Below are 27,727 nucleotides of genomic sequence, written 5' to 3'. Positions count from 1 at the left end.
TCACTTCGTATTGCACAGTTAAGCAGTTTTAAATTTCTTAATAACTTGAGCGTGTATGTTTGTGTGCATGCCACCTTAACACAGAAAGAACTATAGAAGTTGTTTATTATTTAAGAAAAATCTTTTTATTGACCAGAAGATTGGGGGTGTGGGCGTGATGATGTCTCTTCTAAGTGGCGTATTTGAATGTTGCTCCAGTATATTCTCACCAATGCAAAACCTAGGTAGAATTTTATTGACTTTACATGTTCATTGCAAATGCAAGTTTCAAATATGTACAGAAATTATTATATCAAGCAGCAGTATACATTCCTATTTTCAATTGCTTCAATTTTCAAAGAAACTTGAAGCATTTCTATTAAAAGATTACAGGTATCTGTCTCCTCCTTAAAAGTTCACAGGGTACAATTAATGCAAAACTGCTCTGAAAGATGCTCTACAATCTGCTTGGTCTGCGATTTCTGCAAGTAATTATTTCCACAAGCATGAATTAGTGAACATCCAAAGAAATATACTGTGATATACTAAACTCATAGATTAGCAAATGCCCATAATTATTCACTGTGTTTCCTCAGTGTCATCCTTTCTGGGAGGGAAGATCTGAGTCCTCCTCAGTTGGCTTAACTTCTCTGGAGTTAATATTTTAGTTTGTACGATTGCATGCACAGGTGCCATTTTCAGCAAAATGACATCAATGTTTTGGTTTGGAAGTTGCACGTGCAACTTTTTTTGTTAAAACCTGTGGGGCATCTTGAGGCTTTGGATGGATTAGAAAAGTCTACCGAAAGATGGGAAAAACATGACCAAAAATGTGGATGGTCACCAGACATTTAGTGCCTAAATTAGCAGTTAATGTTAATGATGTTAATGATCAAAAAGAAATGATATGAAGAAACTCTGTTATCACCTTGGTGCTATCAGATGAAGCCAACATCTAGCCCAAATTAGAAACACTGAAGTTTCAAGAACCACAACTTTCCTGAAAAAAACAACAGACAACATATACTGTATATTTGTCTAGATTTCCATTAGCATCTTAATATGGCTCTTTGATTTGTGCTGGGGGGAAAAAAGGCCCCCCCAGAAAAAGCCTCTGTGAGATGCATGCTTACATGTTGCTGTTGGAAAGCACCAAACTGGTAGCAGTATTTTTGAGTCTGCCTTGAACATACCTGGGTGCGTTAGGGACGGCGAAGATGACAGGACTAGCTTTTTTTACCAGTGTTCTGCAGGGGTTCAGGAGATGTGCGGGTGAATTCATGCAATGTGCACTCCTCTAATGAAACTTGCAGCATCCACGGGGAGAAAGAAAATCCCTTGCCAGGAGGTGGTATTCCTGAAGTCGATGTGCGGCTGGGTATACTTATGGTGCCTGTCTGCGAGGACGTGCTATGGTGCACCTTTCTGGTCAGATCTACTGTCTGTGCTTGAACCGGCAGCATGAAGTTGTGTCATTGCACAATAGATGGTGTCCTGCAGTTCTCTCAGTAATCAGGAGGGGTTAAGGGCGAGAAAGAAAATAAGGTAAATATGACCGGATCAGGAAGAGATGGAAAGACTAGAGTAAAGATGGAAAGATAAATGGCATGAGGACTTAGAGTGCTTTGATTACGGTATTTTTATTTTACAGAATGCAGGTATTAAAAGGTAGGAAAATTGCATGCAGGATGAGTCTAGTTCTGGGCTCCCCAGTTCAAGAAGGAGAGGCAACTACTGGAAAGAATCCATTGGAGGGCTACAAAGATGACCAGGGGATTCCTCTCTTATGAGGAAAGGCTGAGAGACCTGGGTCTGTTCAGCCTGGAGAAGAGAAGACTGAGAGGGGATCTCATCAATGCTTATCAAAATCTAAAGGGAGGGTGTCAAGAGCATGGGTCCAGGCTCTTTTCAGTGGTGCCCAGCAACAGGACAAGGGGCAACGGGCACAAACTGGAACACAGGAAATTCCATCTCAACATGAGGAGGAATTTCGTTACTTTGAGGGTGGCAGAGCACTGGAACCGGCTGCCCAGAGAGGTGGTGGAGTCTCCTTCTCTGGAGACATTCAAAACCTGCCTGGACGCGTTCCTGTGTAACCTGCTTTAAGTGACCCTGCTCTGGCAGGGGGGTTGGACTAGGCCATCTCAGAAGGTCCCTTCGAACCCTGACCATTCTGGGATTCTGTGATTATTGCGTGTACGTGGAAGGTGGGGGACTTAGGTAGTAAGAAAAATAGTGTGCTGAGGGCAATGCTGGGGACCGCAGCACATGTAGGCATGGCAGTGGGGTAGATTTGAGGAAACTCGTTTAGATGTGCAGTGCTTGTGCCCTGCTGGCTGGAGGAAGAAGGGGTGCTCTTGTGTTTGAGTTATATTACATGACCTCTTTTGAAATCTTTCTAACTCCTTGGTCGTGGTTTCCTGAATGTGCAGACATGCACTTTTCTGCGTGGGAACCTTGCTTGCTTGTTTGTTTAATTTCCTCACTCTCGTCTTTTTCCACGGTTTCTTTTACCGTGCCCATTCCTTCTCTATTGCCGTATGGCCGTGGTGGTCTGTTCTCCTAAGTATATGTAGTTGAATGCCCTGCACAATCTTCCTCCATTTTTTTCATAGAGCTCACGTTTGAAAACTGAGCACAGGGCAGAGGAGCATCTTAAGGGGAAAAAAATAAATGTGGCGGGGGTGGAAACTTTTCTTAAAATCTTTCTTTTAATAGAAAGCAAACAAATAAGAAACCAAGCCATCGGAAGTCTGCCCATAATGGGAGTTGAATGTGGTCAAATACAGCTAGGCAGGCCAACCCTCTCCTTTAGATGTTTTTTCTCACTTTTTAACAGCCTGGAAGTGGAATCTGGCTTTTAACCAGAAACCTGTGTTGGAAATGGTCTTTGAAAAGCAATGTTGTGTGCAGGAAGAACTTGCGATAGATTAGTTATTGGGAAAAATAAGTGAGTGAGTGCAGCTTTTAAAAGCTCCACTTTGAAAAGAAGTGGAGGCTAAGGAGAGGATGTGCCAAAGAGATAAAAAGCAAAGTTTTTCTTGCTGCCTTCCATTACATCTGATATTTTCTCCTATTTTAAGTTTGCCCCTTTCTAACTTGTCAGTATCTGCGTTCAATCACTACTTGTCAACACAAGTTTTATTTAATATGAATAAATATGCTATAATTAGCTAAAATGTGAGTCTTGTAATTACAGGTGTAGAGTTGTTTTATTTGCTAAGACTTTGTGCCCAGGGAAAATGACACAACGTGCCAAGAAGGCTTAAAATCAGAAATCTAAATTTATCATTCTGATTATTTAACCATGATTAGGGCATTTTTACTTAGTCCCAGTATCCTTTGACAGTTCTGGTGTTCGCAGCACTAGCCGAAGATGAAGATGCGTTTAACTGTTATTTTTTATTGCTGGCATTTTGAAGAGCCATTGCTTCTGTTTGCATGATTCCCTCAGAGAATCTTTGCAACTGGTTTGTTTTGCCCTGCTGCTGGGATGTTTTTACCTGGAGCAATGTTCCTGATACAGTAGAAATCAACTGACAGTCATGCTTAGAGGGAAGAGACTCCTTGATGTATTTTATTCCTTCATGTAATTTATTCCTTCATGTAATTTGCCTGGAATGATACAAATTCTGTAGAAAAGTTTCCGTTGCAAAGTGCTTTAGTCTATTTTAAAGCATTTTAGTGGTCTTATTCACAGCATTATGGTCAAGACTTCACTTAAAAATTATTCTGTGTTGTTTTTTTTGTTGTTTGCAATTTAGAAATAAAATGATCCCTTGTTCACCTGTAAAATAATAATACTCGAAACATTATTTCCACATGCACTTTAGATAGCGAGAGTATATTTAATGGTTGTTAGAAATTGGTTAGTGTCTCTGTACTGCAATTTTAAGAAAAACTGTCGCTTTCATCTAAAGGATTTAGGTGATTTTCCCTTTTTCAACATATAAGGGGGAAAATGTATTAAAAATCATTGCTATTCTTGTGCTTAAGAAAGTGAACAGATCCTCAAAATATAAATTCATAGACCTCTGGCTAATCTTACAGCATGTAAGTCCCAAGTTACAGTTTGAAATCCTTGGCTGGAAGGCATCATAAAGGAGAAAATCCTTATTATCGAGAACTTCAGCTGTTCATCTTCTGAATAACACCTTCAGCTGTCTCTTACATTAAAACAAGTAGTCTGGCTCAGTGAAATTATTAGGTGAAGGCTCAAAGCAAGCAAAGGGACATGGGTGCTTTTTCATACATGGCGGAGTGCGACTCTGGGAGTCATTGGCACGGTTTCCCCTGGATGTCAAGAGTTTGCATGGATTTGAGAAGTGGTTGGATACATTCATGGGAAGAAAGTCCAGTAAAGCAAAATGCAAGGAGCATGGGGGCCAAGGCCTTCTTGTGTTGATTCCTGGAGGAATCGACGTCTTCATCAGTGAACCAGTAACAGGGACCGTGCAATTGATTTCCACGGTTTTGGGTGGTGGGAAGCTCTTTTGGGTTGTCGGACGCTGTGCCAGTGGCACACATCTCCAAATATGGCTCACAAAATGGAATGAGTAGAAAAGATGACAGAGAAGGTTCAGTGTACGGTGATGCCCATAGGGTAAATAATCCAGACGGTGCCTCTGTGCTCGACTGGGAAGCGGCGGCTGGGGCTCAGGGGTGGTTGCTGAGAGGTCTCTGAAATCACCAGGTCAATGCAGGGTAGCAGGCAACAAAGCCAATGAAATACTGCCCATAATCAGAAATACTGTCCATAGTCAAGAAGGGTAATGAGAATACGATAGTGCCTTTTTTTCCCCACCAATGCACCCACGTGTGAGCGCTGGGTGCAGCCCTGGTCTCTGCGCCCGAGGAAGGCCGTAGGGGACGCAGAGAAGGTGCGGAGATGAGCAGCTAACACGCAGGAGGGGATGAGGCTGGCTGACGAGAAGAGACTGAAAAGGCTGCCACTCTTCCTCTTGGAAAGAAGACGAAGGAGGGGACACGTGAGCAAGGCTTATAGAGTCACGGAGTCTGTGGAGAACCTGAAATATTTGCCAGCTCCCGCAGCACTACAACAGGTGGCTTGTTAGTGTGTGGTGGATACGGACACGTATGAGACTCCATCGCTGCAGAACCACCTTGTTAATTTTTGAGTGTTACCATGCGTGGGAATGTTTGTGTTACTATTGTTAGAGACCCGAAAGCTCTTCTGGCTGCGGTCATTCTTTGTTTCCTTCATCTCTAACACACCCGTGAAAGAATTCATTTGTTTTAACTTTTCCTCACTGTTCAATGGGATTTGTTGCTTCATAATTTAGTAATGATGTCAAATAACTAACACTTAGTATTTGGACTGTCAAGCAAAGCTCTACGTGGTCCTATAGAAAGAAAAATGTTGATCATAATTATTGTGAGGATTTGGGCTCTAACTTGCAAGGTCCTACGCAAAAAAAATGTGAAAGAAACAGCCTCAGCCCTGAAGAGTTTACAATGCAATAAGCAGGAAAAGGTACAAATAATATGGGAAGGAAAACAGTGTAGATGATAGCATATGACTCTTAAGCTGTTTGCTCTTTGTGGACTGGATCTTCGGTCCTCCAGTCTTCATGCATTCTCTAGTGGAAATGAGACTCCCCTTGAGAATATTCCTCTCCCGACCACATCTCCATCCTCTCTTGAAAACCCATCCAAAGCTTTCATTCACAAAGAGTCCTTACAGAACTCATTTTTATGCACCTTACTACACGGATTTCAATGGCACGTGCATAAATTACACACATACTTGTAATAAAGAATGAGAATGAGAAAAGAAATTACTAATCCATTAATGGTTGTAGACTTTACAAGTACCTATTGTGCTACTAAAGCATGTAATATCAAGTGCAAAGGGAATATTTGCAAGTTAAGCCCCTGAGCAAGACAGGAATAAACGACACCCTGCAAAAGGGAATGAGTCAGAGGAGCTGGTGGTTTCTTCCTCTTGGGCTGATATTCCCCCTTTGCTAGGTCATCGATTCTTCTGTGGGAAACATCGCCTTCCATGTCTCCGAACGCTCTACTGTAAAGTATTTTACAACACTTTGATCCATTCTGTAATGAAGAAACAAGCGAACGAACAAGGAGCAGCATTTCGTACGGTGGGTCACTGGAAGCCTTGAGTCTAAGGTAAGCAGAAGCTGGGCAACCACAAGCAGAGGAACATCGGCGTGCAAGGGCACCGGCTCAGGGCGCGAGGGAAGCGAACAGCAGAGATCCTCCATCTCCCGGCACGAGAAAAGAACATGGCCGCAAAACAGTCAAAAGCTTCTGCGAGGAAGAACGTGGGAACTCAGACTGAGCTCCTCTGCAAGCATGTGGCTGTGCAGGTCTCGGGCTGTAATGAATGCCTGAGTCTGGCACTGCTCCCACAGGGTTCCAGAGACACTGTGTGCATACGGTGCGATCAAGTAAATGATCTGCTCAGGAAGGTGGTTGAACTGAAGGAAGAGGTAGAAAGGTTAAGAAGTATTAGGAACTGTGAAAACGAAATAGATTGGTGGAGCCATACCCTGAGGCAAAGGCAGCAGGAAGAGGCTCTATCAGAAGTGGATGACCCACTTCCCTCCTGTCACCAGGCAGAAGGAGAGGACTCAAGGGATAAGGGGGAGTGGTGTCAGATCCCTCCTCGGAGAGGTAAGCGAAACCTCTCACGGCCCCCCTCACCATCCCAACTGCCCTTACATAATAGGCATGAGGCTCTGGAAATTGAGGACCAGGCGATTGAGGATGGAGAAGCTGATCCATCCAGTGAAATGCACAGTGCTCGTCACTCACCCCCACGCCTCAGGACGTCCTCAACAAAGAAAGAAAGAAGGGTTATTGTAGTAGGTGACTCCCTTCTGAGAGGAACAGAGGGTCCTATCTGTAGACCGGACCCATCCCACAGGGAAGTCAGCTGCCTCCCTGGGGCCAGAATTAAGGACATACGGAGGAAACTCCCTTCCCTGGTCCAGTCATCAGATTACTATCCGCTACTGATATTTCAGGTAGGCAGTGACGAAGTAGGTACCAGAAGTCTGAGGGCAATGAAGAATGACTTTAGGGCCCTGGGACGGCTGGTTAAGGGATCGGGAGCACAAATAGTGTTCTCCTCTATCCCACCATTTGCAGGGGTAGACGAGGGGATAAATAGGAGGAGCCAGCAAATTAACTCCTGGCTCCGCAACTGGTGCGTCCGGCAGGACTTTGGCTTTTTTGAACATGGGCTGATCTACAGGAAACCAGGTATGCTGGCATCAGGCGGGGGAAGCCTAACCCGAAGGGGAAGAAAGAGACTGGGACAAGAATTAGCAGGGCTTATCCATAAGGCTTTAAACTAGGTTTGATGGGGGATGGGGACGAAACCAGGATCACAAAAGTGGTGCCTGGGAGCAACATAGCAGTGCTCATGGGTATAAGTGATAGCAAGGTCTTGCAGCCTGTCTCAGCGATGGTGGGGGATAGTGAATTGTGTGGCAGCATAGACAGAAGGAGTAGTGATAATTTGGCACCTACAGTAGTGTCCGAGAATGATCAGGTGCAAATCAGGGCCTGTCCCCCCAAGAAAGTGGTAGGACAATTAACCCAACTGAAGTGCATCTACACTAATGCACGCAGCATGGGGAATAAGCAGGACGAGCTGGAGGCCATCGTGCAGCAGGGAAACTATGATGTGGTTGCCATCACGAAAACGTGGTGGGAAGACACACACAAGAGGAGTGCTGTAATTGATGGCTACCAGCTTTTCAGAAGGGATAGGCAAGGGAAGAGAGGTGGTGGGGTGGCCCTCTATGTTAGGGGCGGTGAATGACAGTGTTGAGCGTGTATGGATAAAAATCAAGGGGAAGGCCAACAAGGCAGATATCGTGATGGGAGTTTGTTATAGACCCCCTAATCAGGATGTAGAAACCGATGAAGTATTCTATAAGCGGCTGGCAGAGGTCTCGCGATCATCTGCCCTTGTTCTTGTGGGGGATTTCAGCTTCCCGGATGTCCGCTGGGAATACTACACAGCAGAGAGGGAACAGTCCCGGAGGTTCCTGGAGTGTGTGGAAGACAACTTCCTAACACAGCTGGTGAAGGAACCTACTAGGGGAAGTGCCCTACTGGACCTACTGTTTGTTAACAGAGAAGGTCTTGTGGGGGATGTAAAGGTTGCAGGTCATCTTGGGCAGAGTGACCATGAAATGATAGAGTTTTCAATTCTTGGTGAAGGGAGGCGGGGAGCCAGCAAAACTGCCACCTTGGATTTCCGAAGGGCAGACTTTAGCCTGTTTAGGAGCATGGTTGAGAGTGTCCCTTGGGAGGCAGTTTTGAAGAGCAAAGGTGCCCAGGAAAGCTGGTCATACTTCAAGCAGGTGCTCTTAGAAGCACAGGAGAAGGCCATCCCCATGTCCCGAAAGACGAGCCGACGGGGAAGAAGGCTAGCCTGGCTAAATAGAGAGCTTTGGCTGGACCTCAGGAAAAAAAGGAAGGCTTACATTCTCTGGAAAAGGGGCTTAGCAACTTATGAGGATTATCAAGATATAACAAAGCTATGCAGGGGGAAGATCAGAAGGGCCAAAGCTCAATCAGAACTCAGCTTGGCCACAGCAGTTAAAGACAACAAGAAGAGATTTTTCCAGTATATCAACAGAAAAAGGAAAACTAGGGAAAATATAGGTCCACTGACGAATGAGACGGGTGCCCTAGTGGTGGAAGACACAGAGAAGGCAGAGTTACTGAATGCCTTCTTTTCTTCGGTCTTCACTGATAAAGCCATCCCTCACACATCCCATACCCTGGAGGCAAGGGGGAAGGTCTGGAGAGAGGAAGATTTTCCCTTAGTTGAGGAGGACCGGGTCAGAGACCACTTGGCCAAGCTGGACATTCATAAATCCATGGGCCCTGACGGGATGCACCCGCGAGTGCTGAGAGAGCTGGCAGATGTTATCGCTAGACCACTCTCCATCGTCTTTGAAAAGTCATGGGGAACAGGAGAGGTGCCTGAGGACTGGAGGAAGGCTGACATCACTCCAATCTTCAAAAAAGGCAAGAAGGAGGACCCAGGGAACTACAGGCCGGTTAGTCTCACCTCTGTCCCTGGGAAGGTAATGGAGCGACTCATTCTGGATGTCGTCTCCAAACACATAGAGGAACAGGAAGTTATTGGAAGTGGTCAGCATGGATTTACCAAGGGCAAATCATGCCTGACCAATCTGATAGCTTTCTATGATGTTATAACGGGTTGGCTGGATGAGGGGAGAGCCGTAGATGTCATCTACCTTGACCTTAGCAAGGCTTTTGACACTGTCTCCCATAACATCCTCATTAGGAAGCTGAGGAAGTATGGGCTAGACGAGGTGACAGTGAGGTGGATCGAGAGCTGGCTGAGTGACAGAACCCAGAGGGTTGTGATCAGCGGCACAGAGTCCAGTTGGAGGCCTGTAACGAGTGGTGTCCCTCAGGGGTCAATACTTGGACCAATTTTGTTCAATATATTCATTAATGACCTAGATGAGGGGACAGAGTGTATCCTCAGCAAGTTTGCTGATGATACCAAGCTGGGAGGGGTGGCCGACACTCCAGAGGGCCGTGCTGCCATCCAGCGTGACCTGGACAGGCTGGAGAGCTGGGCAGAGAAGAACCAAATGAGGTTCAACAAAAGCAAGTGTAGGGTCCTGCACCTGGGAAGGAAGAATGCCAAACACCAGTATAGGTTAGGGGCGGACATGCTGGGAAGCAGCTCTGAGGAGAAGGACCTGGGGGTCCTGGTAGACAGCAAATTATCCATGAGCCAGCAGTGTGCCCTTGTCGCCAAGAAGGCCAATGGCATCCTGGGCTGCATAGGGAAGACTGTGGCCAGTAGGTCGAGGGAGGTCATTCTCCCCCTCTGCTCTGCACTGGTGAGGCCACAACTGGAGTACTGTGTCCAGTTCTGGGCTCCCCAGTTCAAGAGGGACAGGGAACTACTGGAGCGAGTCCAGCGTAGGGCAACCAAGATGATTATGGGACTGGAGCACCTCCCTTATGAGGAAAGGCTGAAAGAGCTGGGACTCTTTAGCCTGGAGAAGAGAAGGTTGAGGGGGGACCTGATTAATGTTTACAAGTATCTAAAGGGTGGGTTTAAGGAGGACGGAGCCAGGCTCTTTTCAATGGTTCCCAGCGACAGGACAAGGGGCAATGGGCACAAGCTAGAACATAGGAAGTTCCGTTCAAATACACGGAAAAACTTCTTTACAGTGAGGGTGACAGAGCACCGGAACAGGCTGCCCAGGGAGGTTGTGGAGTCCCCTTCTCTGGAGATTTTCAAGACCCGCCTGGATGCAGCCCTGAGGGATGTGCTTTAGGCAATCCTGCCTCAGCAGGGGAGTGGGACTAGATGATCTCTAGAGGTCCCTTCCAACTCTGAAGATTCCGTGATTCCGTGATTCCGTGAAGAGCTCCTCCTTTTAATTTAGTTTTGTCTTCTAGGGGGGTTACGTATAGTATAGTATTAGTATAGTAATAGTAACTCATATTCCACACCAGCTTCCCAGGTCTTACTTTTGCTTATGCTGTGTATGCAGCAGGTGAGCGGTGATCATTTTTATCACCGTTGAGCAGAAGAATACCCCAAAGATGAACGGAGTAGCTAACATTGTAATCATACATCAAGTGCTTAATTGTTTGTTGTAGGACATTTTGGAGTAATAACTTCATTAGAAAAGTAAAGTGTAATTTTTAGTTTTGCCGCTTTCATTTTATTTACTGCTCTTTTTCTAGTGCGCTGATCTGAGTTTTATGAAAATCAGTTCAAAGTGTCTTGGGAATCATTTACAATTTCCTAAGGCTCTGGTTTTGCCTAGGAGAAAACAAACATAGCTTTCAGATAAACATAAAAGCACCAGCTGTTTCTCCCCCAGAATTTTTATTTCCATAATACTTGCCTTTGGAGATAATTTTACAAGAAACACATAATGCGTGGAAATATTTAAGAATAGGTTTACAGTAATTCTATGACTGTAAATACAAAGACTAGCTTTTATGCCTCAGTTACTGCTCCAGAGGTCTGATGTGCCGGCAAAAAAAGAGTAGAGAGATCTAGGAAGCAGCCCAGGCTCCCAATGCCAGTTTGGACATCTTGGGGACCGTTGCCTGGAAGCTAGCTTGGTTTTTGCCAGGACAGTTTTCTGGACCGTTAATGTAATAAGAGGCCCGATATGATTTCTTACTTTTCCCAGAGCTGCTTTGCTGGAGCTTGATGGGTACTCCTGTGAACAGGAGCTTCAGTAATGTTGGTAGCACCTGCGCCCTCACATGCTTTGGGCTTAGTGGTAGGATGTTTCAATAGTTCAGCTGCTGGCTGGGAATATCTTGCCTCTTCCTTTTCAGAGGAGCAGACATCTTTGCAACCTCCATTATATGAATTTCGGCTGCTTAGGTTGTGTGCTTGTGTTGGCTAAAAACGGCAGGCTCTAAATGGGCCCTGATTTCTTTTGTAGGTGTGTCTGTATCGTGCTGTCTCACTGGGATGAACTGTTGCATCTTCCTAGCCAAAACAGCCTGCCCTTTGACATTACAGCTGATGGCTAAATACACAAACTAGATCCACTGATACCTCTTAAAAAGCGGCAGCAGGAATGATGAATGAAATGTGCAGCTTGTCATCATCACTTTACGTTTCTTTCGCTAGACCCTGACCCAGCCGACATACGTCCATGTACATCCAAGTCTGGCTGCTCTAAGGGGGCTGGCTGCCTCCTTTGCTGTGCTCTTCCCAATTTCACACGCCTGTGTAACGGCAAGAAGGAGAGTGTGCTAATAGCATCACAGGAGAAGAGCGCTGCAGTATCACGTGGTGGTCTTAACTTTGCAGCACATGGGAAAATTAAGTCCAGAAATGAAGAAGTTGAATGATATTGTGTGGAAGATTTCTTCTGGGTAGTGCATATCCTTTTATGTCTGCCCTTGTGAGTGACATGCAATTTCTGTGCTGCTGCACTTCTCTGAGATGAAAGGATTTGTATGACTCAGAGAGACAATCTTTGCATTTAACAAAACCGGTTCCCATATTTTTCATGATTCATGTCTCTCACTTCAAATCACCTGTCTTTCCATCTCCACAAAGAGATGATCCCTTAAAATAATTTTGCCAGTCGCTGTGGCTGCTTTCCTGCCTTTTTCCTTCTTACTTGCAATCCCACTAATTTGTTTTGTTCCCACAGCAGTGATTTCCTGCTCTTTTGCCTTTGCAATGAATTGCCTTCCTGTCTTCTGCTTTCCCAGTCTTCCTACCCCAAAGCACCTCCATTAGCCAGTTGTTGATTCATGTGTCGCGTAAGGATGATGCAAAGAGAAATGAGAGGGAATGAACTTCTGGTAGTCAGTGATGGATTTCTGTGTTGCAACTGAAATATATGTAGATTTACTTAGTACCTGGTTGCATTTCTAAACAGGTGTCATTAGACATGGTCCTAAGTTGAGCATGTGAGGTCTCCTCAGGAATGAGGTCTTAAACTTGCAGCTCTGACTTGTTGACAGTTCCTGATCAACAGAACAACAGCTATTATTTGGTGCACCCCTTCCTATCCTGGGTATTTTCGTTGTCCAAATTGCTATGCTATTCTAGCATCTCAGTCTTTATTCTGTGCAAGACCTCGATAAAGTAAGAAAGCAGTATGAGCCCATGTCAGAAATTGGGCTGAAACGTGAGGGAGGCATCTGCTTGCAGGTGAAGGGGACAACCTGCAGACCAGACTCGGGAACCATTGTGGTTCCTTCAGCACCTGTCCGAAGGAGATGCGATGCCTTGCTCCCTGGAGGTGCCTCTGCCTTTCCCTCTCTACACGGGGCTGGCTTGGACCAGATCCCTCAGTTTTAGGTGGCAAAGTTGGGTGCTGAGTGACTTGTCCCCAGGGCTGTGGGTGTCCAGGAGGAGTGCGCTGGGGTAGGGACCGACGCCAGAGTTTCCCCGGGTGGCATCCTGGCCGGCCATGGGAGCAGAGCTGCTCCGGGTACCAGGGGCAGGAAGGGTGTGCTCTTCACGGTAGCGTTTTTCTGGTATTTTCTATTCGCCTTCCTGAACGGGTACGAAATACAGTCTTTCCAAAGCAAGCTCAGCGCTGTGTTTCATAACCACCAGGGGAAAATCATTAAAGGGGAAGAAAAGGTAGAATTATTGATTCAGCAGCACGGAGGGCAAAGCATAGCCTCTCTTTTGCTCATAAAAAGACTGTGATTTTCCTCAGTTGCAAAGTAACTTAGGTGCATCTTAAAGTTGATAAAGATTTTTTTCATAGGAAAACTTAACATCTCTGTTTTTTACAGGTATATTCACATAATATTAGTATCATGTTAAAACAATCAGCAGTTACAATGGTATATTTTGTACATTTTCACACCTACAGATAGTAGTAATTCATTAGGACTGGGGAGTAAACAGGTTCTTCGGTTTCCGTTTTGATTCCCATGCGCTACACCTGCTTTTAAGAAGTACAGCTTTTTATTTCAGCCAATGAAGCTAACAATGCATGGCAAAGATGTTGTTAGAACTCATTACATTTTAAAGTGATGTATGGCATGCCAACGATTATAATTTTTTTTGGCATAGATCCCTTTCACTTCTATCTCTGTCATAAAGGGTGTTATTTAGCTATTTTTAGGAGGCAGATTTTTGGAAACATTCTAAATTAGAAGGGGGAGAGAAAGCGGTCAGTCTTCAGTATATATATTTTTAAAAGTCCTTTGAGGAACTGCTTTTTTATGTTTTAAATAACGGTTACGCTGGGATTGGTCTTGGCTGGCTTCTTACCTTTTGTCATGCAACTCGAAGGAAATGGATAAATTGAGCACAACGTCGCAGATACAGTCCAGAAACTGCCATGGGACCAACGTCTGTGGGTATGAAGCTGAGCAGTTCAGATGTGACGGACCACTTATTTCTGTGATTGCACAAACTCTGTCCCCTTTAAGACTCTCGATTTCTGTTCCCTTTTTTTGCAGCTGACAAGGTCGCTCACAGCTTGTCTGTATCAGAGGGTTACACGGGTGTCTGAGACCCCCAAACCGCTGCTCCTTCAGTGGAGGTGCCTTTTTCTAGGTTAGCGTGTATCACTCGAGCAGATTAGAGAGAGAGGTGTTAGGTGCATCTTTACAGCTGCAACCAGAGTAAACCAACTCTGGTGAATTTGGCTAAGGGGCTGGAAAGCTGTCTCTGTAGGCAAGCCCCTAAGGTCATAACTAAAACAACAAAAAAAAAAAACAAACCAAAAGCATTGGTTATGATGCCGAAACTCGAAATAACAACAAAAAAGCCAAACCAAGCCCTTACAAACCCCCTAATTTTGCATGGGAACTATTTAGTTGGGAGAGTTGTCACTGTCTGCTGTGACAGTCTGTCTGGATCTGAATGACACTACGTTCAGTATTTTGATATAAATCATTCTTGGTAAGAAAGATAATCCCTGATTTAACAGTATTCAGTGTGTTTATTCTAAAATGCAGTGAAAAAATGGCTGATGCTTGACTGATAATGTTTTGTTGGTTTGATTGAATAATTCCTTGTAGCAGTACGTAGCCAGTGGCCATCCTTGCGTACTGCATTCTCGCTACTCAGTGTTTTATAGTGACTGGAAAAATGCACTGATTTAAATTCCACTTCATTGCCAAAGCAGCATTATACTCTACTTCGGTACCACTTTAGCTTTCAATTTAGTCGGAGTCTTTAGGGATTTTTCCATGATAATTCTCAAAATCTCTCCCTTCATTACCATCCGGCATTTAGTATGTGTTTCAGGACACATACAATCCTGTGCGTTACAGCCTGAGTTAACCGTACACTTCTCAGCGAGCCTAACTAACCTGCCTGATGGACGCTGCAGCCCACAGTGCTGCCGTGCTTGGGCTAATTAAAATGTGCTTTTAGTTCCAGTGTTTGCAGCAGGTCTGTGATGCGTTAAATTACCGGCCTGTAGCGCCTGCTTTTGGAAGTGCAGCCTATTTAAATCTGCATAATAGTTTTTAGGATAACTTGTTGAGGCTCTTCCAACAAAGGCATTGCTTAGTCTGAAGAGCAAGCCGGTGTTTCCCAGCATGAGGAAGATGACTTAGTGCTGAGCAGGTCTTTCACCAGGCCCCCAGTAACCCCACCAAGCTTGGCAGGGTCACCGGGATGAATAAAGAGCTTAAGAAAGGGAAGGATTAGCCCCGTTAAGGTCAGCAGCAGAGCTTTTAAGCCCCCATGCTACGACGGCTGGGGCGGGCAGCCACTCACCCTGCTGCAGCCCACACAACATCCCACCACCCTCGTCAGTCCGTCTGTCCCCACCGTGCCTGGCGATGCTTCCGCAGTTTCTGTAACCAAGGGAAAGTTTAGCCATGCGTCGTCGGGCTTGTTTTCTTGGACATGACCTCCCTCTCTGGGCTTCCAAAATAGTTTCCAAGCAGGTAGACGATGCTTTTGCTGCATACCCCCACTCTTCCATCCAGCTGCCGGGGCTCCGCTTCACCGCGAGCATCAGCATCTCTGCAGGATGCTGCGCTGCAGGGCACGTCCTGGACCAAAACCACCCTCCTCCCGTCCAGGCCGGCTTTGGCCCAGGCTGGTTCACCGTCTGGCCTGGCTGGTGCAGGAGGGAGTAGAGAGCTGGGGGGGAGCACGGGCAGGCGGCTTTCTGCCAGTGTAACATGGGTGGAAACCTGGTCCCAGGTGTCAGGGCCAGCCCCCGAGGGTTTGTGTTGTCTGAGGCATCTGACATGAGTTTTCCCCATGTGTTCGAGCCCCGTGTCTCTAATTTCCTAATCTTCTGGGTGGTGACTGAGCTGCAAGAAAGCTGAGCGCAAAATTGGTGTGTGGCTTGCTGGCTTCTACGTGTTTATATAATTTTCTGTTAACGTACACACAATGTTCAGCTGATGTTTAATTGGTGCTGTTTCTGAGTGGAACACGATACTCCTTTACAAGTCACAGGACTTTTGAAAATCATTTTAAGTAGAGTATTCAAGTCTCTCTATATTTTCTCTGATAAGGGAAGTTGTTTGATGTAGTTTATTTTTATGGCTGTGGTGGTGTAACCCCAGCTGGCAACTAAGCACCACGCAGCCTCTCGCTCTCTCCCCTCACAGCGGGACGGGGGATGGAATCGGAAGAGTAAAATAAGTTTAATAAGTAAAGCAAAAGCCTCACACACAAGCAAAGCAAAACAAGGAATTAATTCACTACTTCCCATCAGCAGGCAGGTGTTCAGCCACCTCCAGGGCTCCATCGTGCGTAATGGTTACTTGGGAAGACAAATGCCATAACTCCAAATGTCCCCCTCGTCCTTCTTCCCCCAGCTGTATATGCTGAGCATGACGCAATATGGTATGGAATATCCCTTTGGCCATATCCCTGACCCCTAGGGTCAGCTGTCCTGGCTGCCCCCATCCCAACTTCTTGTGCACCCCCAGCCTGCTGGCTGGTGGGGTGGTGTGAGGAGCAGGAAGGGCCTTGACTCTGTGTAAGCACTGCTCAGCAGTAATTCAGACATCCCTGTATTATCAACACTGTTTCCAGCACAGTCCAAAACATGGCCCATACTAGCTACTATGAAGAGAATTAACCCTATCCCAGCCGAAAGCAGCACAGTGGCACTCGAGCCTCCTATTTAATTGGGCCCTTTGATGCTCCGAGGTTTTCTGTCTGGCTCATGCGGTATTGGATTGTTTAGTGTTCGATGTTCCTTTCCTTCTTTTTATTTGGTATACAAAGCAGATATCTGAAATTCTGCTCTCTGAATACACATGAAAATCCAAGGGGACAGCAGTGGCAGCAGGATTATGGACTGTTCCCTTCCCGCAAGCAGTTCTTATCTGTGCAAAAGTAACTGTGCAGCCCTGGTTTCGTAGCACTGGCGTTGTCATTCCAGGGATACCAACGTCACCGCAAAGTGCAAGGCGATGGAGAATCAAAATTGAGACAAAGCGGTGGTGGAAAGGATCCTTCCAGTGGCTGTGGTGGCTTTGTTTTGTCTTCTGTGGGATTTTTGGACACTCCTCCAATTTCTAGGGCTGGAGCCGGAACAAAGCATTAATCAATAGTGCTGTCACATCCAATAAATGAAAAAGTAAAACAACAGAACTTAATCATAAACAGGGCTTGTGGGTCTCTCAAGCAAAATATTAAAACCCAGGCCTAAGTAAGATTATAGCTTGCTTTATCTTCCAGATTAAAAGCACCTGCACGCACACGTGCGCACACACTCAGGCACACTTAGACCACAGCAAGTGCCCGAGCTTTGATACCCGCTTTGTCACAGCAGTGCCACTGAGGACATCATCACCCCGTTTAGTTACAGGAGAACTTCATTGAGCTTCCTTCTGTCTGTCTGCTCACAGCAGGTGCTGCTGTGCCCATCCTTCTAAATTAGGTGGCAAAATGTTATTTTTAATTGTTTTGCCCTTGGCAGATTTTCTTCCAATCTGTCAGTTCCCTGTGCATCTAACAAAACGTGACTCTAACAGAGGGAGGGGTTTTATTATTTTTAAAAGCACCAAGGCTCTAACATGAACAAAACGCTGCTTTCGTGAAATGTAGCACATTGCACACACTGCCTTTTTCTTATTTCACATAGCAGCAAGGTAAAATTGCAAAATGGATGAATAGCTTTATTTTTCCTCTCCCTCTCACATATATATATATACACACACACACATAAACTGGAAGGGTATTAGGATATTTGCCATGGTTCTCTGGCTGCCAGGATCTTAAGGCATCAATAAACTACAGAAATAGTACATGGTTCTTCGGGGTCCCAAATTGCTCTTAAAATTGGGTCTACCTGAATCCTTATTCCGTAATTGAAAACTCTCTTTTGGACTCGGTTCGGTAGCGTCCAAAGGTACTGAGGCGAGTAAAAGTTTGCAGTGGACTGGGAGCGGTTGGCGCGGTGACAGCAGCAGGGGTGATGAACTTATTTTTGTGAGAGAATGAGAGTCCGCTCTACTCCCAGTCACAGGCTGCTTTTGCCAGCTGCTTTTTGTGCTTTATCTTTCGAGCTGACATCGCGCAGGAGATAGAGGTATTTTATATATATCCGCATGAGAGGGAAACAAAATCAAGTCAGTGAGATACAGACCCTTTAGAAGAGATTAGAGATCGGAAGGGCACAAAGTAGGTACAGATGCCATCTCTGGAGGAAGCGATGAGATTTGAGAGGGATGAGGGAGGTAATGCCTGCGTCTCGAAATCTCGCTGCTGCGGTGCCACATGGTGGAGCAGCCTTATTTTGTCCTGCCGTGCGGTGCTGGCACATCTCGAAACCCATCTCAAATGTCTTGGCAGGTGAGTAAGGGACTTCATTCCAGCTCATCGGGAACTAGGCACAGCCACCCACCACCCATAGTTCGGCTGTCCTAGCTCTCAGGTGTAACTTCCAGCTGGGGTGCGGAAGAGTCCCTGGTTTTGTGCGGTGGCATCCCGGGCCATCGGCAGCGGCAGACGGCTTGAAATGCAGGCTGGGAGCTTGTCTGCATCTCCTCTTTCAGCTCGGGGCTTTGTTAGTCTCTCTGGCATCTGCAATAGAACCTGGAGGAAGTCTCGAAATGTCAGAAAGAAGAAAGATCTGAAAGATGGGAGGGAAGGCTTCGCTTTCCCTGGCATGTTCCTGAAATTGCTGAACAACAGGAACGCTCTTGCTGTACATGGAAGACTGTCAAGTACCGTTGTGGGAAAGTGAAACTTTCCTGTAGCGCAGAAAGGCTGCATCAGAATTTGACTTGAGTGTAATGAAGTGTTTGTTTCTGTAAGATTTCTATCTGGTATAAAATTCGTAATATCAGCTCAACTTTTTCATCAGTGGCCACAACAGAAAGGCAGATGTCAGGAAGCAGAAGGGAAATGGGAAGCAAAACAGGGAATATCACTGTGCTACTGTACAAGTCTGTGGTGTTGCTACAGCTTGTGCATGGTGCACAGGTCGGGTCCTCACAACTCAAAAAGGAGGTGTCAGAACTGGGAGAGGTGTGGGGAGGTCAGCAGGGATGGTGGGGGTGCAGAACCGGCCTCCTCAGGCTGCAGGCAAGGTGATGGGAGGGAAGGGAAGCATGGTATAGGTCTATAAGCTCATGAACAGCGTGGAAGAGGGGGGTGGTTGTTATTGCCTCTTCCACTATGAGGATTTGGGCGTACAAAATTTAGGTAGCGGGTGGAAGGTGTCAGACAACAACAGAAAACTGTTCTGCCCTGTGTGCAAGAGCTGTGGACCTTCTTGCCACCAAGTGTTGTATATATGGGTTTAGCAGGATTTTGGAGAGGTTAATCATACAGAAATCTATGAACTCCACCCATTAACTCCATTAGCTCAGCACACAGGAGCCATTTATGAAGCTTCTGACTCAGAAAGTGCTGGAAGCTGGGTGCGTGTTTTAGGAACCGTACTTGTTCTGTTCCCATACACTTCCCCATTTATCTCTTTTTGGCTGCTGCGGGTGCAGGCAAACCCCTGATCTCACCCAGCACGGCTTCACGCTTCTCAAAACTTTGAGAAGAAAGTGTAGGATCTGTATTTTCGTGGTGTAACCATTGGAAATCTCTCCGTGAAACTTGAAAAAAAAAAAAAAAGAAAGAAAAAAAAAAAAGACTGAGCTAAATGTTGAGGTTGTGTCATTTACAAAGTGCTCTAATACCACAGTGATGAATGCCATATAACTGTCAGGGCAGACAGGTCTGCTGTCAGGTACCTTGCAAGTGACCCGTTTGACTGCTGCAAGGAGCTATTAAAAGGGCAGCTATTAGCGAATTTAGTATAAACCAGAGCCCAAAGCAGTCTTACATCAAAGTGTTACATTACAGAGGTTGTCACTGTAGTTCTAATTGGAGAAAATTTGCCGTGACTTATTCTCCAGGCAAACACATTAACTTGCAGTTGAACAGATTTCTTTGTCCATAATTTGGCTTAACACACGATGAAAACAGTAGATTAAAACGCGATTTGCCAAATTGCTGTATCTTATATTTTTTAACTTGATGGGAACACGTGCCCAAGCAAAAGCAGGGACGGGCTGCAGAGGAAACAGGCGCAGCTCTGTAGAGCACAGCTGGGGTTTTGTAGAAGGAGAGGAGGAGGAGAAGCTTCAGAGACCCTCTTGCGAGGTTGTCAAGGTTACAGGTGCTATTGCTGCTGTAGGTGAGTGGCTTGGGCATTTGCTGCTGATAATTGGGATCGGCTGTTTTCTTCCGAGATAACAAAATTTGCATTTTAATTAGGTGCTTGCATTTGTCGACACGGAAGCATAAAATATAAGTCATTGGGAGCTTTTCACAAGACCACCATAAGGACTTTGAGAAACATTACAATGGCAGCATTTACCCCAATGAGATTTTTGAACTTTTTTAGTTTTTAAGGATTTAAGAGGCAAGAACCCTGCCATAAACTCTCACTGAATTAACCACCAAACATGCCTTCCTAGTTCCTTAGATCCCAGTATAAATGTTGCTTTTGGAAGCTAGCATTCCCCGTTTCGGATGCGGGGAAGCCGAGAGCTGCGTGCCAATCTGGTGCTCAGTGTGAGAACTGAGGATTTGCACTGAACTCGCTGCTTCAAGACATCGCTGAGACAGCAGCAACTGTGCCTTAGCCCTAGGAAAGAAATCTCTGCTGATACCAGCATGGCATGGCTCAAGCGGAGTCTGACAGCGCCAGTATATACTTTAGGAAAACAAATGATGTCGTGGTAGATTTCAAGCTGCGCTCGGAATTGGTACAATATGTCATATTGAATTTTCTGCCAGATTTAAGAGTGATATGGCAAGATCTTCATCGACTGCAACGATGTGCAGCACCGCTGACTTCCTTAGAGCTATATAAGTGTATACGGCTGGGGAAGGGGCCCAGGAGGTTCGTACTGAAGATCAAACAAGCTCAAACAAGCCACTGCTGCACTGAACGAGTACTGGGTGCTAAAGCCGGGCAGAGCCGTGCTGTTATCAAGCAGGAGCTGAGAAAGCAGGCAGCCTGCTTTGTAGACCAAGGAGGAGAAATTCACTGTTCGCTGCTCCTGCAACAGCAACATCGGTTCAGGAAGCCCACCACGGCTTCGGAGTTGGAACAGCCCAGATTTACTTGGAAATGCTTTTCATGTGGAAAGTCGGGTAATTTTGCAGACTTTTTTTAAAACTCACAAAGTGTCTCGCCCTTTGTGATGGGAAGCTGCAAATCTTGCTAAATCAATATAAACTGCCCAGTTTTAAGTAAAGCAGTAGTTTCAGCAAATGCCATGCCTTCAGGGCAGTTTATCTGCTCCGAAGGTGGAGGAGACACGTGCTTCCGCCTCCCTCTGCTAAGGGAGACAAGGAAATGGCACTCCTGAGTCTAACATCAGCCTTTGTGTGCCCGCTCTGCCTCTTTGCCCCAGTGTCTGCTTAAAATCTTCAGTTCCTCAGTTTCCCCACTGTCTTTTTAGGCAGACGGAGAATCAGATCATGAGCTGCTTCATCAGAACCATCTGTCCAACTGGCAGGGACCAGGGAAGGGCTGCCGGAGGTGCAGCCGGAGCAGCCCCACACCGAGACTGCCCCACACCAACGCTGCCACCCCACGTGTCCCCCATCGCTGCAGGCTGGTCTGCTCTGGCCGGTCCAGCCGTGTATGTCGGGTTTCTGTGGCCACTCCTCAAAGGAAAAGGAAAGGGAGGAGCGTCGCCTGCTTGGTAGGAAGGGAGCCACAGGGCACCAAGAGCCAGGACTAACTCATACAGCTTGAAAACTGGATGAGGTTTGGGGTGGAGCTCAGGGGTTTTTTTTCCCTAGAAGAAGTCTGAGGATGTGGAGAAATGATAAAAGGAGAGCTGTGGGATTATTTTCCCCTGTTTGGACATTATATTGTACTGGAATTTATGTGCATGGTGCTGCTGTAATATAATCAGTTCAGCTTTTTCATTGATGACCTTTTCTGTAACATTAACGACAATGATGTTGGTTGCGCACAACACTGCAAAGGAAAAGATGCCAGTCTAAGTACTATACAGGATTTGCAGTTACAGTAATGATGGGTGCAAATGAAGAACCAGAAGACTGGCAATTTTCTGTAGAAAAGTTGCATGATACTAAAAAATAATCTAGCTTGCTCCATAACATACTTTGTTGCTGTCATTTGTTTTCGTAGGGTCCCTTTCTCAAGTAGATGGTTACTGCTCTTCTGTAAATTTACCAACGCAATGGCTTTCCCCCGTATTAAACAATTTAACAATTTAGGGATAACTTGCTGTATCTTTACGTTTAATAACTTTTCTGATGTAAGAAGGAGTAGTCACGCTTGGCATTAAGGTGCTGCTAATTGTGAATGGAGGCATTTACATTCTGAATCCTAGTGAACTGTATTACGCGTGTTGCAATGTTTTCATTTCATTCCCTGGATGATTTTTATAACCAAGTATACCCTGTAACATTTACTTTCCCAGAATGAAATAAATCCTGCACCGGGGATTGACATCACCTTGGTTCCTCTTGTGCCTTTTCCATAGTGTTTAAATTTCAAGTGGTCTTGTAGGTTTCGTACAAATTCTCCATGGAAAGTAGTTTCTGCTTTTAATATTTTAACTCTTTGTATCATATAGCTTTGTAAATCCTGGGGCTCTTACAGGCCAGCATGCAAAACATGCAAGTATCTTTACCTAATGGGCGGGTGAAACCCGTCTTGGGAGTGAAGTTTATTAGGTGCAAGAATACTGGGTTTAACTGAACCGTAATTAGAATTGTATAGGTTAGAGTTGAAATCTTTTAAAGTTCCACCAAGGACAGCATAGTTAATAACGCTGCTTTATCTCAGCTGAAAGGCAGGGCATCTCCCAGTGTGTGGTGGGACCCAGGAGCAGGTCTCCCACCCCAAAGTCCTCCTTCCTGGGTTGTCCAACCCGGTGGCACTTTCCATGGACAGACTGAGGGAGCTGCGAACACAAACGTAGCACAGGAACATTGAGTTAGTAAAGCAGGTAACTTTACATGAGGTATGCTGTATTTTGGTATCCGTACTGCATCCAAAGCCTTGAATGGGCCAGAAGCCACCCAAAACTAGGGAAGAAGCCACATGTGAAAGATCTTTGTCAACAGTCAGTCCTAAAACAAAACACTGGCTTAAATATTTGGAGAATTAATGGGTATGATTTGGTGAAACAAATTTCTGCAAGTCTTGCAGGTCTCTTCTTTCTTCTTCCTTGAGGAAAGAAAGACCTTCATTATTGTCAATTTGGCAACTAATTCTCTAGCTGCAGTGTCAGTACACAAACACATAACCTGATCCAAAGAGATAAGTATTAAAATTGATTTGTGAACTGTTTGGTTTGTATTTTAAAATGTGCAGCGTGCACCTGCCTTTGGTTTTCAGAGCGAGCACTTAAAAAAAAGAAATACTTTGTGTTAGAAGAAGAGGCCGTACCGTTTGCCTTAGGTCTTACAGTAGACCACTGGCAATGGAAGACTGAATTTCATCTGTGATTTATTTACTTGCGTGGCAAATAGGTTGGCAGTTGATAAGCGTTTTGCACACCCATATTTTTTCAAGCGTTTCGGCTGCATCCAGTCAATATTTGCTGGTCCCCGCTGCACATCCCGTCGTGGTGGATGGTGGTACCGAGGTGCTGTTGAGTGGCCAGGCTCTGCCTGGGCAGCTCTGTGTGTGCTTCGTGCACAGGAGGGACGGGTTCCTCTGAGGGCGTGCCAGTGTATGGACAGGAGATGATTGGTAGGGTTTAGTGCCGCTTTACAAGCGCATGCAGATTTTCAAGGCAGAAATGGACTTCTTTTTTAATAGAACTGTAGGTAACATAGCACTCGCAGCCTTCTGCAGCAGAGAGATGCGAGGATTTCGCCTTTTGAAAGAACCGGATGTGTCTTGTGAACGTCATGCTGGTGGGTCGTTCTCCTGCCTCTTCCTTGGAAATGACATTATTTCAGTGTAATTCAGGGGTGTTCGTAGACTTGCTGACTTACATAAGATGGAATATTTCATTTTATACACGAAAAGCGTCTTCATTCGGAAGAGTCTGGAGCTATTTCCGTTCTACTGGGAAAGGACTTGTTTTCATAGGATATGGAAAATAAGCTAATCTGATACTTTGATTACTACACACAATGCATGTTTCCAATGGAGAAAAAGTAACAACATTTATAATCAGCTCTCTAGTAGCTTGGAGTCGCACTGTTGCATTATCCATAGCTGGCTTTTTCTCTGGCGTAGATCTGTATTCATCTGCGTCGTCCATTTGTGCCCGGGTCTCCGTCACGGTTGCGTGTTTCACAGAAGGGCTTTATTGCACCCTGCCCTGTGGAGGGTGGGACGGCCCGTGCTGACAATGTCCAGCCGCATCAGAGCGCAGGGCCCTTGCTCTCTTTGCCGCTTTTATGCCGCATGCGCAATGCCCACCTTTGCTTATTGTGCCCAGCGTCACTCACTTTGCGTCAGGCTTTCCGTCCTCAAGACGTGAACTGAACTGGGCTGGATTACAGTCTGCTGTGGGCATCACATAATAAACTCTTTCCTTTTTTCAGGCCCGAACTGCTTTGCAGAAACCCTTGTCATTCCAGCAGGCCGGGAGGTGAAAACTGATGAATGCACTATATGTCACTGTACTTACGAAGAAGGCACTTGGAGAATTGAACGGCAAGCTATGTGCACTAGACATGAATGCAAACAGATATAGGAGATCTACAAATCTTAAGTACTTTTCGTGGTTTTTATAAAATATCTCCCAGCAGTGAGCACCCTAGATGACCCAGGGACATCTGAATGAGAAGATTCTGGTGAGGAGCAAAGAATAAAGTACTGATATTTTGTTTTTCAAAGTAACGTAATACTGCAAGGCAAAGAAGTGCATATATTTCAAACGTTTGGACATACGAATACCTGTCTTAATAAATGTGTTATTTTCACAGTGAGTACACTAAAATACACTCTATAAAATATTCTATGTATTTCTATAATACCATTATAGAGCTTAAAAATAAATGTTTTATATAGACAATACAGATTAAAGTACTGTATCATTGCCTGTCCTGTTGTGCACCATGGCTAAAACATGACGTTTCTGTTCTAGTTTCATCACATGAGGGTTTCCTTGGGATTTTTTTGGTTTGTTTGGTATTTTTCTTCAGTTTAGTCGGCCAGGAAAGAGCCAGCATATGACAAAAATTCAACATTCTTACTTTTGAAAAAAACGGAGTAGAATTGCTTTCAGAGAACATGGGCTCATTTCTGAATATTGCTGTAGTGTAGAAGTGGGTCAGTTCCTTCTCTTAGTTCCACGGGTGTTTATCTACTGGTCCACAGCGGAGATAACCTGGAGCAGTGGGTAACAGTGAAACTGGTCTCTCAAAATCAATTCCTCATATTCAGCTCAGACATAACACTTTACAGCAGGACAGATTCCTCTGTGACGTGAACAATATTGCATCGCCCAGCTGGTGGAAATGATGGTAAGTAACCACGCGGCATCATTAACGTAACGCATAATGGATGTGGCGAAATGCAGCTTGGAAGGGCTGGAGCAGCCCAACAAGCCTCCACTGATGCGGCTCCACGCTGCGAATCCGTGGTCAGGAGAGCTGTGCCATCCCCTGAAGGCCTGGTTCAACTTTTTGGTTCGTTCTGGTAATCTGTACAGGGTCTGTGACGCAGTGTGCTAAGAGGGAAGGTTTTGAGCCAACTCTTTGAATCCATCAAAGGATTTTTAGCACAGAAGCTGACCCTGACTGCGTGTGAGGTGAATCACATCTCCCTGCTTCAGCCATCAACAGCCTTTGCTGAGATTTGTGTTGGTTTTAGTTTAGTTTATCACCAACTCCTACGTTACATCTGCTTTGAATACCTGTTAAGGCAACGGCTCAAAAAAACACTTAAAACATGGACTTGCCTTTAAGCTTTTGCTAGAGGCTAGACTTAATGAATCAATATCTAAAACCAGACGACTATTTATTAAATTACAACCTACCCTTTGCTCCTTACTTCCATGGTATAACCTAGTTACCAGGTTTGCATCCATAAGAAATGTGATTTTCCGGTACTTCTGAAGACCGTGGGATTTTTGCCAGTGACTTCAGTGGATCCCAGTTATCACCTCACGTCTGTGTTTTGAGCATGTGTCTGTCTGTCAGTGGGCGATATTTTTCCCAGTGATGGTACGGGAGAAGAGGAGGAGTGACAGAATCAGAAATCGAGAAACTCCTGTCTCTTGCGCAGACAGCCCTGTGGCAAAGTCGTGCGTGGTATTAGTCACAAGAAGAACAGGAGAAGGGAAGACAGATTATTAGATTTAAATTGTTTTAAATCACACAAAAATCAAGTAAGTAATAACTTCGCCAGAAGTGGCTGTGCACATATGTAAACATTGCACTGGAAGTATCGTTCTCCAGTGGCTGTAATTCCTAGCAGGGATACAGAAAATATTATACCTGGGTTGTCACTCGGTCTGCTGGTAGCAGCGGTGGGTGACACAGAGTACAGATAGTTTGTTTTCTTGGAAGAAGGGAGGAAGCGTTTCATATCTCTTTTGTACCTAGACCATAAGTACACTTTCAGGTACAAACATAAATACTTTTTTTGCCGTTTTATAAAAAGAGTACCTTATTCATTGTATACCTCTAACACAGTGAGATGCTGCTTATTTGGGAGTAAAGGAGGTACAATTTGGCTAACAATTGTATTCTTTTAACTATACCTATCCATTTCATAAGATTGAGTAGACACACGACAGAAGGCTAGCTCTGTGTAGGCTTCTGGTTACCGAAATCAGGTATCTGCACAGCTCTGAGAAAGTGCCACGAGTGACAGGGGTGTTCCACGCGCATCTCCTCAAGACAGCGGAACTACCCACACAGAACGCAGCTGCGTGACGTGAGTAAGAGCAGAGAAAGTGGACTTACACCTCAGTGTGGGATTGCCTTTCCAAACAAATAGGCTGGTCGGTGTCTTTTTAGGAGACACACGTGTTTTCAGTGAAACTGTAAGAGACTCAGAATTGTGTATCTTTCAGTGTGTGGCCATAATGCTTAAGTTTGTTGAAATCTCACCTTGGACTACTTCCACTTCACGTCTCCTTCATTGAAGGCTCTTATTAAGCTTTATCCTGCTTCCCAGGGCTTGAGTTTTTGTTCTTTTGGTAAGTTCTGCCTTCGCTGTAGTAGTAAGTAGAAGGTTAAAGGATATTTTAGTGTGTATTTCCAGTGTAGCTTTTACAAATATTTTCTCTTGCACATTTTCTCTAGAAGGCTTTCTAGAATAACTCCATGCCAGCCAGACCCAGCAGACAGCGATACTGTCATCAACCCCAGCACGGGGGCAAACACACCGCAAGACCCTGAGAGCCAAACTCCAAAAAGTGACTGCACCAAGCAGCGTGGGGGCAATGGAGCCGGGGAGCCGAGATTTGCAGCCTGCTGCATAATGTCACTTCACATAGACAAAGGGTTAAAACAGAAATCTTACTCTCTCTTTATAAGAGTGGGAAACGAAAATGTGGAAATTAAATGATTTAAGGTTAAAAATTAGGTAATATGGGATGCAACTGGAGACCATTCACCTTTAAACTAATTGAATCCCTAAGCAAAAAACCAGAACTGCTGTTGTGGCCGCGTGTATTTGTCTAAATGTTATGATTTGGTCATGTAATACACCTGTTCATATTTAACTTTATAAAATAAGAGAAAAGCCATCTGCATCATTTCCAGTGACCCAGACTCCAGAGGATATCGGCTTCCTGACTGAAGCCTAAGTACTCGGCTGGTTTCGCGTCAGTGCAAACAGTGTGATGCATCCTG

The 27,727-nt window shown here is 45.2% G+C and overlaps 1 protein-coding gene across 1 annotated transcript in view; it reads left to right on the top strand.

The window, feature by feature from the left end:
- VWC2 (von Willebrand factor C domain containing 2) overlaps positions 1-25,082 on the top strand; it is a 64,330-nt gene extending 39,248 nt beyond the window's left edge. Inside the window, exon 4 of the mRNA XM_054193289.1 lies at positions 24,464-25,082. Within this exon, the coding sequence (XP_054049264.1) occupies positions 24,464-24,615 (152 nt within the window). The 3' untranslated portion in view covers positions 24,616-25,082. The remainder of the gene's footprint in view (positions 1-24,463) is intronic.
- The last annotated feature ends 2,645 nt before the right edge of the window (positions 25,083-27,727 follow it).

Source organism: Rissa tridactyla, chromosome 2 (genome assembly GCF_028500815.1).
Source record: "Rissa tridactyla isolate bRisTri1 chromosome 2, bRisTri1.patW.cur.20221130, whole genome shotgun sequence".
NCBI lineage: Eukaryota > Metazoa > Chordata > Aves > Charadriiformes > Laridae > Rissa > Rissa tridactyla.
The sequence above is the reverse complement of the archived record's forward strand: the minus strand, read 5'-3'. Positions and strand labels throughout refer to the sequence as shown.